Source organism: Paramisgurnus dabryanus, chromosome 6 (assembly GCF_030506205.2).
Source record: "Paramisgurnus dabryanus chromosome 6, PD_genome_1.1, whole genome shotgun sequence".
Lineage (NCBI taxonomy): Eukaryota > Metazoa > Chordata > Actinopteri > Cypriniformes > Cobitidae > Paramisgurnus > Paramisgurnus dabryanus.
The window spans coordinates 25,977,301-25,992,141 of NC_133342.1; the positions used below are offsets into that span (position 1 = coordinate 25,977,301).

The 14,841-nt window shown below is 37.2% G+C and overlaps 1 protein-coding gene across 2 annotated transcripts in view; it reads left to right on the forward strand.

Annotated features, from left to right (window-relative positions):
* The window catches only part of efna2a (ephrin-A2a), a 103,258-nt gene that overhangs the window by 84,657 nt on the left and 3,760 nt on the right, over positions 1-14,841 (forward strand). For both annotated transcript variants that reach the window (XM_065276358.1, XM_065276359.2), the window contains exons 2-3: positions 7,945-8,237; positions 12,934-12,999. In XM_065276358.1, the coding sequence (XP_065132430.1) occupies positions 7,945-8,237; positions 12,934-12,999 (359 nt within the window). The remainder of the gene's footprint in view (positions 1-7,944; positions 8,238-12,933; positions 13,000-14,841) is intronic.

Below are 14,841 nucleotides of genomic sequence, written 5' to 3' on the forward strand. Positions count from 1 at the left end.
TATATTTATTAAGTATATAAACATAATAATTTTAGAACAAACAGGAAGAAGACATAAGCTAAGATATAAGGAAATAAAATAAATAATAGAAAACGAAAAAAATTATGAAATATAAAAATGTTTTGATATTATTGCTTTTTCAGTATAAAACAAAACATTTATTCTAAATAAATTATATTCTAAATAAATTATAAACATAACGTGATAAAAACGTTATGAGAAACACATAGAGGGAACAGACTTCGACAGAACACCGGACATCTTCTCTACTTATTTTCTATTCTAATTATTAAAAGATTTCCAGATGATTTCATCGCTCCAGTCTGTCCGTTTAAGGGCTTATTGCAATCATAAACACCTACGTTTATCTTCAAATGGTGTCTTCGACGATGGTATTCTATTAAAATGAAGGTCATCTTTTTTGGCATTCCTATTCTGACACTTAACAGCACAACAGGACATTTTTTAGTGAGTTATCTTGCTCGTTTCACTCATGTCTAATTCATTTCCGCTGTTTTTCTGCAACCGCATTGCGTGCGCAGCTTGCAGTGACGTAACTGTGACGTCTACTTGAAATTGGTCTATACTTCTGCAGCAATGTCCGCGTTAAACACGCATGTAGACCGCTTTTAGGCAATATCCACGCGTGTAACCACAGTAGCAGCTCGACCGTTAATTAAGAAGCTGCTTGGTCAGTTTAACCCACAAACGAAGAAGAAACAGCAGCTTGTTGTGTATGTTTTGAGGAGACCAGCAGTGATGCAAGTAAATAAACAGCGACTTATGTTGCAGTTTGAGTTAAATCACGCCTCAACTTGGCCCATCTTTGTTCTCACCATCCCAAACGGAAATATCTTTGACGCAGTTTTTTTACAGACACGCTGTTAAAAATTTGGCAAAGTGCACGTCATGCTACGCAGAGGCTACGGATAACCTACTACGGCATAGCAACGGCCGACTACGCACGACCAAAAATTAGACTTTAGGGTAAGGCTGTAGGGATTGCATTACATCTATTAGTGTCGTCACAAAGATAGCTGTGCATGTGTGTGTGATTTTGTGCCTAAAGTTATCCTTTGATGCAATCACTGGGGAAAAATGTAAGAGAGCAAGACAGGAAAGTAATGCTCATATAGCGTAGCTACTATTAATAGCAAATTCAGTGAACTCTGCCACAGGAGAAATGTAGTTACAGACTGACCTTGTTGTCTGTGTGTCTATGTGTGTGTGCATGTGTTTGTGTGAGTAGGTAATGATGTATTATTTTTTTATCAATCAAAAACTCATTTAATAGAGTACTGCAGACGTATTTTTGTAGGCCAACCCCGGAAGTTAGCGAGATACTGGTTTCCATCGCTAAAAACCCCATTCACTTGTCCCGTAAACTTTTGGATTATTGCAAAAAATAAGCTTGTGTTTAACAAAAGTTTATGACACTTGCACGTTTTGTCCAACAAGTAAATCTTCACAGATAAACACAACTTTTATGAATTTTTGAGTTATTCTTAGTAAACGCATTTAGAAAAAGTTTATTAAAAAAAAAAGTCATCAAAAGTGTATTACAACTGTTCAATAAAAAGAGCTAGTTTCTCCACCAGCACATGTTACAGTATGTCCTTCACAATGTCTTAAAGGGATAGTTCACCCAACAATGACAAATCTGTCATCTTTTCTCACCCTCATGTCTTTCAATACCCATATGACTTTCTTTTGTCTTTGGAACACAAAAGGAGTTATTCATCAAGTGAATGATGACCACAGCTGTCAAGACTTTCACTGAATATTATCTTTAAACTTCACTCTGTTCCTCACACAAATTTATCATACGCCTTTAGGAGACTTGGAGTGTAATGCTCGAGTCAAAGAGACAAATTTTGTGGTCTTTTTTGCAGCTTCACAGCTGGTGGTCCCCATTCACTTTAATTATGTGAAAGAAAAACATGAACATTTTTCTAAGTAAAACATCTAATTAGTTTAACAGAAGAAAGACATTCGCACAGGTTTGAATAACACGAGGAGACAAGGAACGATGACCTAATTTTCATTTTCGAACAAAGTCTCCCTACGATATCCGTCCGTCTTAAACAAATGTGAACATGAAACAAGGTACATTTCATATTTTCTCCAGTTATGAGAGTTTGTGCAGAAGTGTTTTCTCATCCTATGAGCGTCTAAAAGAGATTTCTGATGCCTGAGCGTGAAGATCTATCAAATATCAAAGTTTAAGAGACACCGCAAAAAGAAAAAGCAAGCCGACAGCAGATGAATGAACAGCCTCATGCTGTGAGAAACTGAAGTGTGTTTGTTTACGATGCTGCATCCACCTATGTGTAAAAGCAGCAAGGTATGTGTGTGTGTGCTTATATATACAAAAAATAGAGATGTTTTTGATATTTTTTCTAAGCGTGAGCATCACTCTTTATGATTCAACTGTCAGTGTATCACATCTGTTTAACGCAACCCCCACCACCCGAACCACAGCCTGATATGAGGATGTTTTTGCGAAAAGTCATTTATTGAATTTGTTGATGGAACCAATCAGCGGTTATAGATAATGAGGTTATGGAAGCCACTGTAAATTCCCAAATCAATATTTCACCATAAACCATAAACAAGTTCCTCAGGGAGAGTTCAAGAGGGTCAGTGTGTTCTTGGAAGGATGTGCTTCACACACGCACGTACACGCGGATGGGATCCCTCAACATATGCTGGGATGTTCGGCTCGCGTTGATATATGTTCGCTCTGTAATCTGTTCATGCATGATTAAAAAAATACATCTTCGCGCCGTTTACATTGACGGTCAGGAGCTCCAAACTTTTGGGAGATTTATTCCTTCTGATAGTATAAACAAGTGATTAGACAAACAGGTCACTTGGGCTTGTTTGAAAGGGCCTAAAATGCATTTGTCAGCTGAATGTAAACTTGACTGTGGAGAGATGGTATTGAGGTAACAGTTTAGAAATGTGGCCAATCTCCAACAGGTGGACTCGATTAGGACTTTGAGAGCTGATTTACAGTAACATATCCAGAGATGTTCCGCATCAGGAAAGTCATTTGCCGCAGGTTTTATGGTGTAGGTCAGCGTTTCATGCAACGCTACTCTGCGGCTGTTCACAAGAGGTGCTGTGTCTACTGTACCGTAGCAAAATAAATTATATTTTTCCAGAGATGTGAGCTTGCGTGAATTCAGTGTGATAATAGAAAACACTGTGCGTTACAACATATTTTACTACATACATTTTACAACTCTAAATGAATATATTGCTACTGCAATGGCAATAAAACTATACAGTGTATCCTGCATGTGCAGACGCAGCACTGACCTTTGGTGAATTAGGTAGCAACAGCCATGCCCAAACCCCATTAAAAATGAACACCATACACATTATTGCCATCCATCCATCCATCCATCCATCCATCTATCTATCTGTTTATTAAAATATTAAAATTTATTGTTGCCCAGAAGAATGTTGTGACTGTTTAACGGTTATAATAAATGTAACTATTCATGTTAACTTTATAGTTCAGATAATATCTTTTTTATATATATATATATATATTTATAAAATCTTTTATATTTCATTTTCATTGCATACTTGGTAAATCTAAACTCATCAAAAATAGTGACATTTGTGAGATTTCTAGGTCTTTACAATGCAATCTCATGTCATTTTTGTGTGTTTTACAAGGTGGCTAATTCGTATTAATTTGAATGACCCAAAAAGGATATTGATCTAAACTGTTCTTTTTGTAATACAGTATAAAAAACTTTGTTTCATTTATTTTGCCATTGCTCTGTAAGAAATCTATGGAAAGATTTATCTAGATTTATAATTGTTCACACACTGAAAAAAATTATATATTCAATTTACTCATTTTTGTTTTATTAAGTGGTTGCAATATATTTATTTAAGCTACATTTAAACGAAAGTTTTTTGTTTTGTTTTCAAATTTTTCTGTTTAAATGTAGCTTAAATAAATTGATTGCGACCACTTAATCAAAAAATTGAGTAAATTGAATAAATTATTTTTTTTCACTGCATTGACCCACCTTTTCTTTATATTTAGAAAAAAAAATTTGTTTTTACAAAGATTCCCTTCAATAAGAGGAAAGAAAATGTATTAACCTTATTTTAATTTATGCAAAATTTTATATTCATAAATGCAAATATCGTAAAGATAAACCTTGTTTTTGGTTCTTGAAAAAGAAATTAAAATTAAAATGTATATAAAGAATTTTTTATAAGTTTTTTTTTTGTAATAAGAAAGGGACTTTATGTTACTTAATGGCTTTATGTAAGTTTACTGTTTATTGTATTGTTTTGTTATTTTACCTTGGTCATGAGTAAATTAAATTAATTAAAAAAAGTTGACCGCCCTTGCGATTTACTTTTGCCCCTGTGACGTTGGGGTAGGGGTTTATTATAATGTTTTTTTTTTAAATAGTCATACAAATTTGTATGATTGACTTTGTACGAATTCATATAAATTGGCCAACCCAATAAATATACGAATTCCCATAAGATCACAGAAGAAATGTACAAGACACAAACCGAAAGTATCACTTTGCTTTCAATGAAATCACTTTCCTGTCTAGGCAAAACAATAGCAATGCGAAAGATCTCATCTGTGTTTTGCTTACATATGGGTGTAGTTAAGACAAATGATGGTGGATCTGAACGGGGGCCGATCTGAGGGAACCTCTGGTCTTTAAGTATTTGTGTGCATGTGTGGGCTTACATCTGAAACGGCCATTAAGTTGAGGGCACAACAAGCAGCCTTTAAAAGGCACTTGATGTGGATTGTAAGTGCTGCTCTGTGAGGAAATCACCCTGCCAGTAGTTTGTCTAGTTAAAGGACAGACAGAGGGTGCTGGAGAGGGCATCTTCACTAGATAAGAGGACAAGACCTCATACTGAGCAATAAAGGGAAATGGACCAATACCTGACAGTCCTTCTTCACTTACCCATGTGTGAGTGCTTTCTGCTGTTCTCGCTTAGATACATGTTGGTTTATAAAAACGTCAGGTTTATAGAGTTCAGATCAAGCAGAGTGACTTAACTGTTTTTTGAAAGTATTGTGCACTTGGTTTGGACATTTATTTTAGTTTGGTTAAAGTACTTTTATAAACACTTGAAATAATTTTCTTGTTATTTGTCTAGTGAAGAAGCATGGGTCATTTTTAACCCCCTTCAAAACAAGAAAGTTTATATTTGACCCAACAATGGGCTAAAACAACCCAGGATTTTGGTTTGAAACAACCCAGTAGGCTGGGCTTGTCCATTTTTGGCACAATGCTGGGTTGAACATAACCCTGAATTTTTTTGAATGTATGTATATGGGAGTGACATAGTCACCCAACAGCAAATGTAAAAGACTGAGAGCATGCCAAGACCAATGAAAGATGTGACTACACTCTAAAAATGGCTGGGTTATTTTTGATCCATAATGGGTAAATGTTGGACAGAACACATGCTGGGTTAGAATTGACCCAACTGTTGTTTTAACCCAACTGGGTCATTCTACAAAAAAAGTGGAAATGCTTGTCCCTTGCTTTTGCAGACCCCTTAATCATTTAATTTGACCCAATAATCCCATAATGATATATATTTAATAAATATAGACTGTCCTTAACATGATGAGAGAGTTTATTTATGTAATTTTCTTTTTAAACTTTTTAAAACTTTTTTTTTAAATGTCTGGTCCTGAAAATTGCCCTGTCCCTCACATGGAAGTTGAACTATGTACTTATTATTATAAAACAAATCTAATTTACATTTACCTTTAACCCTGTATAAATTTACTACAACACTGAAATGGTAAAAATACACTTTTAATATGAATAATATCAAATAATTATTTGTCCCCCAAATTTATGTCATTGGTGTTACCCTACCCAAAGCACCTTTGTTTTGAAACAATGCATCAGCTCTTTGAAGTTTTTTTTGGGGCAAGAGGTCAGTGGAAGAAGTGCAATGAAGGAAGGCAAAAGGTTTGTGAGATGTCTTACCTTATTTGTCTAAAATATCATGATATATCTAAGAATTTTGATATAAGATTTTTTGGATGTCATTAGTGTTACTCTTTTTTATAGCTGGGAGTGTTAAGATCTTTACATAAAAATACATTATACTGAATAAGTATGTGATTGTTACATCTCTGATGAAATAGCACATGGCTAATGGCAGCCATTTTGTTAAAATGTTTGTTTTTTCTGTAAATTGTCATTAGTGTTACCATCATTGGTGTTACCGTCATTGGTGTTACCATCTTCTCTAATGAGTACTTCCTAAGCACTATTCCTTTAACTGACCAACATAAAAGCATACAAACAAAACAAGATGGAAAATTTATAAGTTTTATCATATTCATTATCTATTATTATATTCTCATTTTGTCAGGTATTGAAGATACAACGTCTTGGATTCTTTATTAAAATATATAAAAAATTAAACATAGATTAAGCTCCCCGTTTTGCGGATTCATAGATTTGACAAGTTAATGAATGCTATTATAGAAGTTTTGGGTGTTTTGAAAGAAGTTCATTTAAGCAGATTTCCATCACCCGAATTCCACCTTTTCTGTAGAATGACCCAACTGCTGGGTTATTATACCCCATGGTTGCATAACAACAACCCAACATTGGGTCATTTTTGACTCAGCATGAGGTCATTTTTAACCCAGGTTGTGTTCTGTCCAATATTTACCCATTATGGGTCAAAAATAACACAGTAATTTTTAGAGTGTAAAAACGGGCGTTTTAAATCCTAAAATACATGTAAAAACATTAGTATTTTGTTGTTGAGAAATGAATTTGAACTTGTTTTCTCTGCAGTATTGAAGAATGGAAAACACTGCATGTTTTTCATCATGTTTTCCCCATTTCAATTTGCAATAAATAAATGCAGATAAAAACATATTTTTATTAAGAATTTGTCAGAAATGTTGTTGACAGAATGAAACAAAAATGATTATTTTACTTAAACACATACCTTTAAATGAGAATGGGACTAAAAACACTGAATGGGAGCGCTGATATTTTTCCTCAACTATATATATATATATTATATAATTAATATAATTTTTTTCCATTGGCAGATTTTTCACGTTTTAAGAATAAACCTCTGTCTTATTCTATTTCTTATTCCATCAGTAGGCATTTTTTTACAGTGAGAAACATATACACAGGACATCACACAGCAGTCGCACACATTTTGCAGCATCTGTAGGTCACACTGACTTTCAAACTGATTCACTAATGCTGTCTTTTGCCCCTCCACCTCTTCTCTCTCTCTCTCTTTCTTTCTCTCTCTCTCTTTCTCTTGCTCTAAAGCTGCATTCTTAAGAAACAGATGATATAGAGAAAATTGAATGCGAAGCATAAAAAATACTTTAACAGAGCCTGTAAAATTCAAAGCTTGGATCACGTGTGCTACTTCTAAATGAAGTTTATGATTTACATGACAAGCTAACTGGAATCGACTCACTAACTACATTTGCCAGGGATTTATGTGAATATAATCAACATGTTCATTTATACATGTCATTTCTGACCTTCAGAGTTGTTTTAAAAGGCTTTATTTTAGTCCCTATTTTCATTATAAACATCCTCATTATAGAGAGAGTTTGGTAGTTTTGTGTGTTAGATTTTCCTATGCTCTGCTTTGCTATTCTCTCTCTCTCTTTGCATAATGTTGACCTAGATAAAAACTTGCATTGTGGCTTTTCATTACAGCCTATTCTGTTGCATTTCCTGTGGTTTTCTGCCCAACAGATTTAGCCTTTGTGTGTATCTGTCTGTAATGCTGTATAGCTTCAATGGAGCCAAAATGAAAAATATATATGAACTGAAGGATATTGAAGTGAAGTAAGGAGTAATGTCACTCATACTGTCTGCTCTCAGACACAGTAAATTGAGCTCATTCTCTGACTCTGTGTTGCAGGTTTTGGCAGGGGGAATATACGGTAGCTGTGAGCATCAATGACTACCTGGACGTGTACTGTCCGTATTACGAGACCCCACAGCCTCACAGTCGGATGGAGCGCTACATCCTTTTCATGGTTAACCATGATGGTTACCTCACCTGTGAGCACCGCATGAGAGGCTTCAAACGATGGGAGTGTAACCGGCCCCAGAGCCCAGAGGGACCCCTACGGTTTTCGGAGAAGTTTCAGCTCTTCACCCCTTTCTCACTTGGTTTTGAGTTTCGACCCGGACACGAGTACTATTACATATGTAAGTGTGTGCATTTCCAATACAGCCAATTTCATTTCCAAGCAACAAATATTATAATAGTCATATAAAGTCATTTATAATCATCGAAACAATGTCACAAGCTCTTTATGCATTTTTAAACATTTACATTTGCATTTATTTGTTTATTTGTTACAGCTACAGCTGTGTTTTGTTGACTATTCATATTCCCCTGGTTTTATTTCATTTGTCATCAGATCCTTTGTATACAGTGCAGGTGTAATTATGCTTTCAGACACAGAGCCGCATGTGTAATTAATTTGAGCTCAAAACTGACTAAAGCAAAATTTCAACATATTCTTAAACCCATACGACACACTATAAAAATGCTGGGTTGTTTTTTTTGTTACCCATCCATAGGTTGAAATAAGCCAGCAGTTTTTATGCGATTTATCATGATTAATCTTTTAACAGCCCTTAGCGCAATTCCAACAAAAAAGCGCAGATGGGAGTGGTAATATCTGTGGGTTATTTACTAAAAAGGCACAAATTAAATTACACAGACGCAACAGCTGATTTCCATAATGACTAACCTATTCTACCAAGAGCAGCGCAAATTAGGCCTTGTCCACATGGACACGGGTATTTTTATAACCAGTTTTTCCTCCTGCTGTATAAAAAGTCCCCTCCACACATGCTCGGTTTAAAATAAATCGCCGCCTTCATGAACACACACAAACACGCAATCACGCGCTGTCAAGAGCATGCCACACCAGCAGGCGGTGATATAACTCTAAACGTAAAGCCGCGTTGGCCAATCAGAAGCCTTAATCAGAAGCAAAAAGTCTGGTTGTACTGTATACACGACAACACTGCAACCGGCGTTTCTTGAAAAACTCACCCTGATAATGATGTTCGGCTTCAGTGATGTCATACTGCGTTTTTGTGTGGACGAAAGGCAGAACCACGTAAAAAAAGTTATGGTTATAAAAATACCTGTGTTTTTGTGGACAAGGCCTTAGTTCAGGGTCACAAATAAGCAGAGCTGATGGTCTTTAGATGCGAGTGATTTATACTAACGCCTGATGCGCTTGAGTTCAGCACCACGGACATCTCAGCTGAATATTTTACAAGAAGTTTTAAAACACCTGGTATCGTGTGCCTTCTCCTAGTGACTCTCCAGCAAAAATAAAAAATAACATGGCTTGGCAAACAATATTTTTGAATAATATGTTCCTCTGGCATTCCAAATAAACTTTTACGTGTTAAAACAATCCTCTGACTTTAAAAACACGCTATCTGATCTCTGCAATGCCTCTCTTATCAGCAACAATTGCTGGCATTTTAAACACCAATTAATTTAACACATGCTTTTTCCGGTGTTAAATAATGGTGCAAATAGCAGTAATATCACACCTGCCATCATTAGTAAATGCGTGAATCATTTTAATATTCTCCTCCCAAAAATTTTGCAGTTGAAAAAAAATAACAAGACCACATCTGTTCGGTGCTACTGATCCACTGGGCGTCTTTAGTAAATCATGACAGTCATTATTTAACGACAAAATTAAGGTTTGCGCTGGGGCAAGCTGTTAGTAAATCTGGCCCTAAATCTGTTTAATGAATAAAATGTTTACATTTCAACACTGGCGGCCAGTATCTTATTTTTCGAGGCTGCACGATGCGAAGATTGTCGCAACATGTATTTAGCCAAACATGTGTTGCCCGTCATGTCAAAATGTGAGGTCATGTGAACCATGTGCATCATGCATCTTGTCAAAATAAGTGCCTGCTGCACACATGTCTTAAGGATTTATGATTAAAGAGATGCTCGCATTTGCCAGATACTCACTTAATCTCATGTTTATTTTATTGTTAAGTTAGTGTCTTGCTAGTATTTTGTGAATGTGAACGTCTCTTTAATCATAAACCATTTCAATGCGTCTCCAGAGGCACGTATTTTGATAAAGACGCATGATGCACATAGTTCACATGAAATGACGAGCAACACAGAGTAAACTCCAAACACATAATTTAAATTTGCGCCCTTCAGAAGAGACGTCACCGTCACTGTATTTCAGATTGGATATTGGAAAAATAGTTAGTATAGGCCGGGGTATACATTTTTTCCGCGTCCGGCTCGTGCGTGCACTCGTCTGCGCAGCTTTCCAAGTATACTCCCCACGGCCACATGCGGATGGCCGGGTTCGACACTATATGCAATACAAATGATTTCTTACTCAAATTATTTCTTTCCCAGGCCGTTAGGGCAGCACTGATTTGGCAACATTTACAGTACATTAAAACATTAGGATAGGTGAAGAAAAGTAACCGATTCACCATTGCAAACACAGTTTAGAACAAACAACAAGACAACATGAACAGGAATCAAACATTATGGTAACGAACATGCTCCACAGCTTTCTGTTCTTGGAAGAAGTAAAAATTTAAGAAGAAAAACAATAGTGTGTGTGCAAATGCTGTCTATTTCCTTTGACATGACTTCTCACTTCAGATCACTAACCCCTTGTATTATTTATTACTTTATTAATACTCTCATTAAATCTACGCTTTAAAAATGCAGTTATCCGGAAAGAAAACAAAAGACTCTTCACTTAAACCGTATCAGCTTGTGGTTTGCACGCTGTTTGATCTCATAACTCATCACATCTGTTTTGTTTTATTTCTATACTATCAATTATTTTCTTATACAAATGTTTTTGATGAGATTCCGGCTTCATTGCCTCTTGGGACAGAACGTCCCTGAGTTACAGCACATATGGAGAGGCACGGATAGATTAAGAGAGGAATTGAAATGGAGAAATAGAGAAGCTTTAATCTTAATAGCTTAAGAGTTTTCTAAATGAGAAACATCCAACAGCTCATTCCCATTAACCTCCCAAAGCATTAAACAGTTCGGTTCAAACAGGAAATTTCTCCTTTCATTATTTGTTTTACTGTCCTCTGCCGAAGACAGCTCGCTGTGGCTGCACCAGATAAAAAATAGACATGGTTTGTCTTTATTTAGTTTATCGTCTAACTGTTTTATTAAGATAAGTTTAGTAAACTTATCTGGAAAATGCCAGGAAAATAGAGCGAACGAATCAGTAATGTACACAGTGATTACAATGCCAAACATGAGAGGCTTTGGTGCGGTCAGGAGCCGCATGTGTACTGTGTACAGTATGGAGCCTGATGACTTTGAGCTTCTGCAAGCTTTTTGTCCCTGTCGATCAGGAGACATCGGCACCACTGCCAGACGCGCCTCTCTCTCTCTCTCTCTCTCTCTCTCTCTCTCTCTCTCTCTCTCTCTCTCTCTCTCTCTCTCTCTCTCTCTCTCTCTCTCTCTCTCTCTCTCTCTGTCTCTCCCATTTAACTGTTGATTATTCCCTGATTGACAGCTCAGACTGAAAGAGCGAGAAGCCTGAATTGGGGGGGTGTTGTGAGTCGACATCCCCTCCGCACCAACCCCCATAAATCAGCGGGGCATAACGCTGCTTATCATACACACCACAGTGTTGTCTCTTCACGCGAGAGGGAGAGAGAAGAGTTCAAAGATACCCTTCAACTCTGCTGTTTCAGCCCTATCCCCCCAAACTGATTTTTAATGCACCCTCCTTCCAGCTCTTAGCCAGGCCCTGCATTGTGAAGACTTTTGTGGGGCAGGGCTGGAAAAGACCTTCGGACACCCCCACCTCCACCCAAGTCAACTTTAGAGCCACTCCCAGGGAGGATTGTTTGGATACCGGCAGGTCTATGGCCATCACGGGCCCTTGGGAATTGATGTTTTGAGGCGGGGTCGAGAAGGTCACTGATGATAGATAGAATTGGGAGGTTATCAGGGGAAGTGGGGGTCGATCTTGATTGTCTGCTGGTAAAAGAACACGTCCATCAGGTCTAGTCAGACTTAACCCCAGACTTCCATCTCTCCGCCCGTATTGATCGTCGTGATGACATCTTGACAGGCCTCTTTTACACAGCTGCTGGTGGTTGAGGTTGGGTGCTCTCCAATAAACCTAAGATCCGGTGTAGTGGACATGCAACAGGAATACACAATGACCTGGGAAGCGCGATGGGGGAAGGGATGCCGGGCCTGAAGATGACAAACACTGGGCAACTCGGTCTGCGACTCGTACTACAACAGCTTGACCAGGACGTTAAAAATAGTGGATGTGCTGGTGGATCAAGCGCTTTCCTTTTGACTTCACTTTTTGGATGTTTGGCAGCTAGCAAGTTCAAATCATATTTCACTTACAGTCGGGACCTTATAAGGAAATAATCGAGATGTTTGTTGGGTCTGCAGAGCAGAGATGAATAAAGTAATCTGTCAGACGGATTACGTCTGGACAGGCGAGATGAACTGTGCTGGAGATGTGATGCCGGCTCACTCAATACTGACTCTATGCTCTCAGGTCACAGACTGTTCTGTGGTATAATTCGCTATGGAGACACTCTGTGTGACAGGCTATTGTATGTGTGACTACACTAAACTGGAGAAGGTCAGAGCAATTTCCTCTGAATGGAGAAAATATGGGACTTTGTTCTTTATTTGCTTGTCGTGGGGTCAAAGTTTTAGTGTCATCTCAGAGCAACGACTGAATCTTAAACAGATTAATAGGCCACATATTTATTCAACATTCAAATGTTTCTGTTTACCCTAAGCACATTTTGCCCGATTGAAGTCAACTTCCTGCATTGTGTGGAACTCATTATTTTTTCTCCAATTTCCTGTCAACAGCTTCTCCTCATCCCAACCACGCCGGCAAGCCTTGTTTAAAGTTGAAGGTGTACGTTAAACCCACAAGTAAGTCATGCTTTATGTTTCTCGCACTGACCACCATCCAAAATAATATTTAGTCGTGTCTGCTCACCAGCCGGCTGTTATACATAACAGGCATGCAAATAATTTGTGTTAGTCACATCTTCCAGAAACATTTTGTTAATGAGATGTCCTATTTATTTTAAGCTGCAGAAATTGTGTTCAGATGAGATCTGCATCCATCACAGTAACAACTGACTTAATGGGAATGATTATTGTGAAATACAGTACGTGCAAAAGTCTAAAGGGGCGGTCACATTACACTTCTTGTTCCATTGATTTCATATGGACGATAATGCGACAGACCAAAAACGCATCGTGTGAAGATATTTCGCATTTTGCTGCGCACCAAAGATCAAGTCTGGTTAACTCTGACCTGCAAATTCGTATCACATGGAGACATGTGACTAGTAAAGTGACCTTTCTCTCTATTGAAAAAAAAGGTGTATGAAGCCAAAGAACTTAAATTAACGAAGCGCTCCCCACTCATATTCACATTAATTTTCAAAAAATATTTGCATTCCTAAAGTCTAGTGACGCCGCGCCTTTAGCTCATCATGCCACCTTTATTTTTATTGCTTTGCAATGGTATAGAGTTTGAGTTTAAAGCTTTATTTATCCCCTTGGGGCAATTAATTCAGGCTATTGTGGTGCCTCACACAATCTAAATACACACAATTAACATTAAAAGAAAAAAAAAACAAATTAAAAAAAAATCTGTTAATAAAGAAAAAGAAAATAGTAATTCATCTAAATTAACTAAATTTTTTACATAACCGTATTGCTTCGGGCACAAAAGTAAATTTGTACCAGTTTGTGGAACATCTCATTGATCTTAAACGTCAACCAAGGGGCTTCCACTCAAAGTTGTCATTCAAACGGTGTGTACAGTCACCAAAATATTGTGTCTCATCCTCATCATTTGCTGTTCACAATAAAATGTGAGACTTCGCAAAGGAACACTTACAATTTTTGAGCACAAATTTACAATACCTTGCAAGCGATTCCTATCCTTTACCGACAATAAAGAAAACCAACAGATAAAGGAAAAAATACTTTTCACAAAAGAGTTACCTAAGTCATAAGAATACCTTTCTGTTAGTGACCATATATAATTATTTCTCAGTCTCTTTATTAAAATACAACCAGAAAATGCAGGAAATTTGTATGCAGTGTTAAAACAGAATAAAATTATAAGCTGTGCCAAGTATTTAGTGTGACCTCCCCTTACACTTGAGCAATAGCAGGCAGCTGCAGGCTCACTTACACCTAAATGAAATGAAAGCCTACTTTCTAATTCTAATCTAAGGACTTCAGTTTTCTTAAGAGTTTAAAAATGTGCTCAGTGCCAAGAGAGGTCCCCCTTAATATTGACTTTTGCCGGAAGATAACATTCTGACATAGCCTGACGTTGCCATACTCAATTCTAGTCAGAATTTGAGTCTGATACCGCTCCATTGAGCTATAATTATGAGGCGTGTCTCAACCGAAAAATGCCTCTGCACTCAATTGGATAGACCTATGACCAATCAGAGCAACGGGGTGTGAGACGTATGTTGAAATGACGTATTTGCAGCTTGACCGAACTGCTAATTATTTCGTTACAATGACACACACTACAAGTCTGAGTTAGCGAACGTACATCAACACCTACTATGTTTACAACATTTCATTTATATCACAATAAGTCATACAGTAAGACTATCTCTTACCATTTGTACATTAGTTGAACTTCATCCACGACGATACCCATTACGTTTGCTTGAAAAATATCGGAACCTAGCATGTCCCTCCATTTATTCAGCAGTCACGATTCCGGGCTTCCGA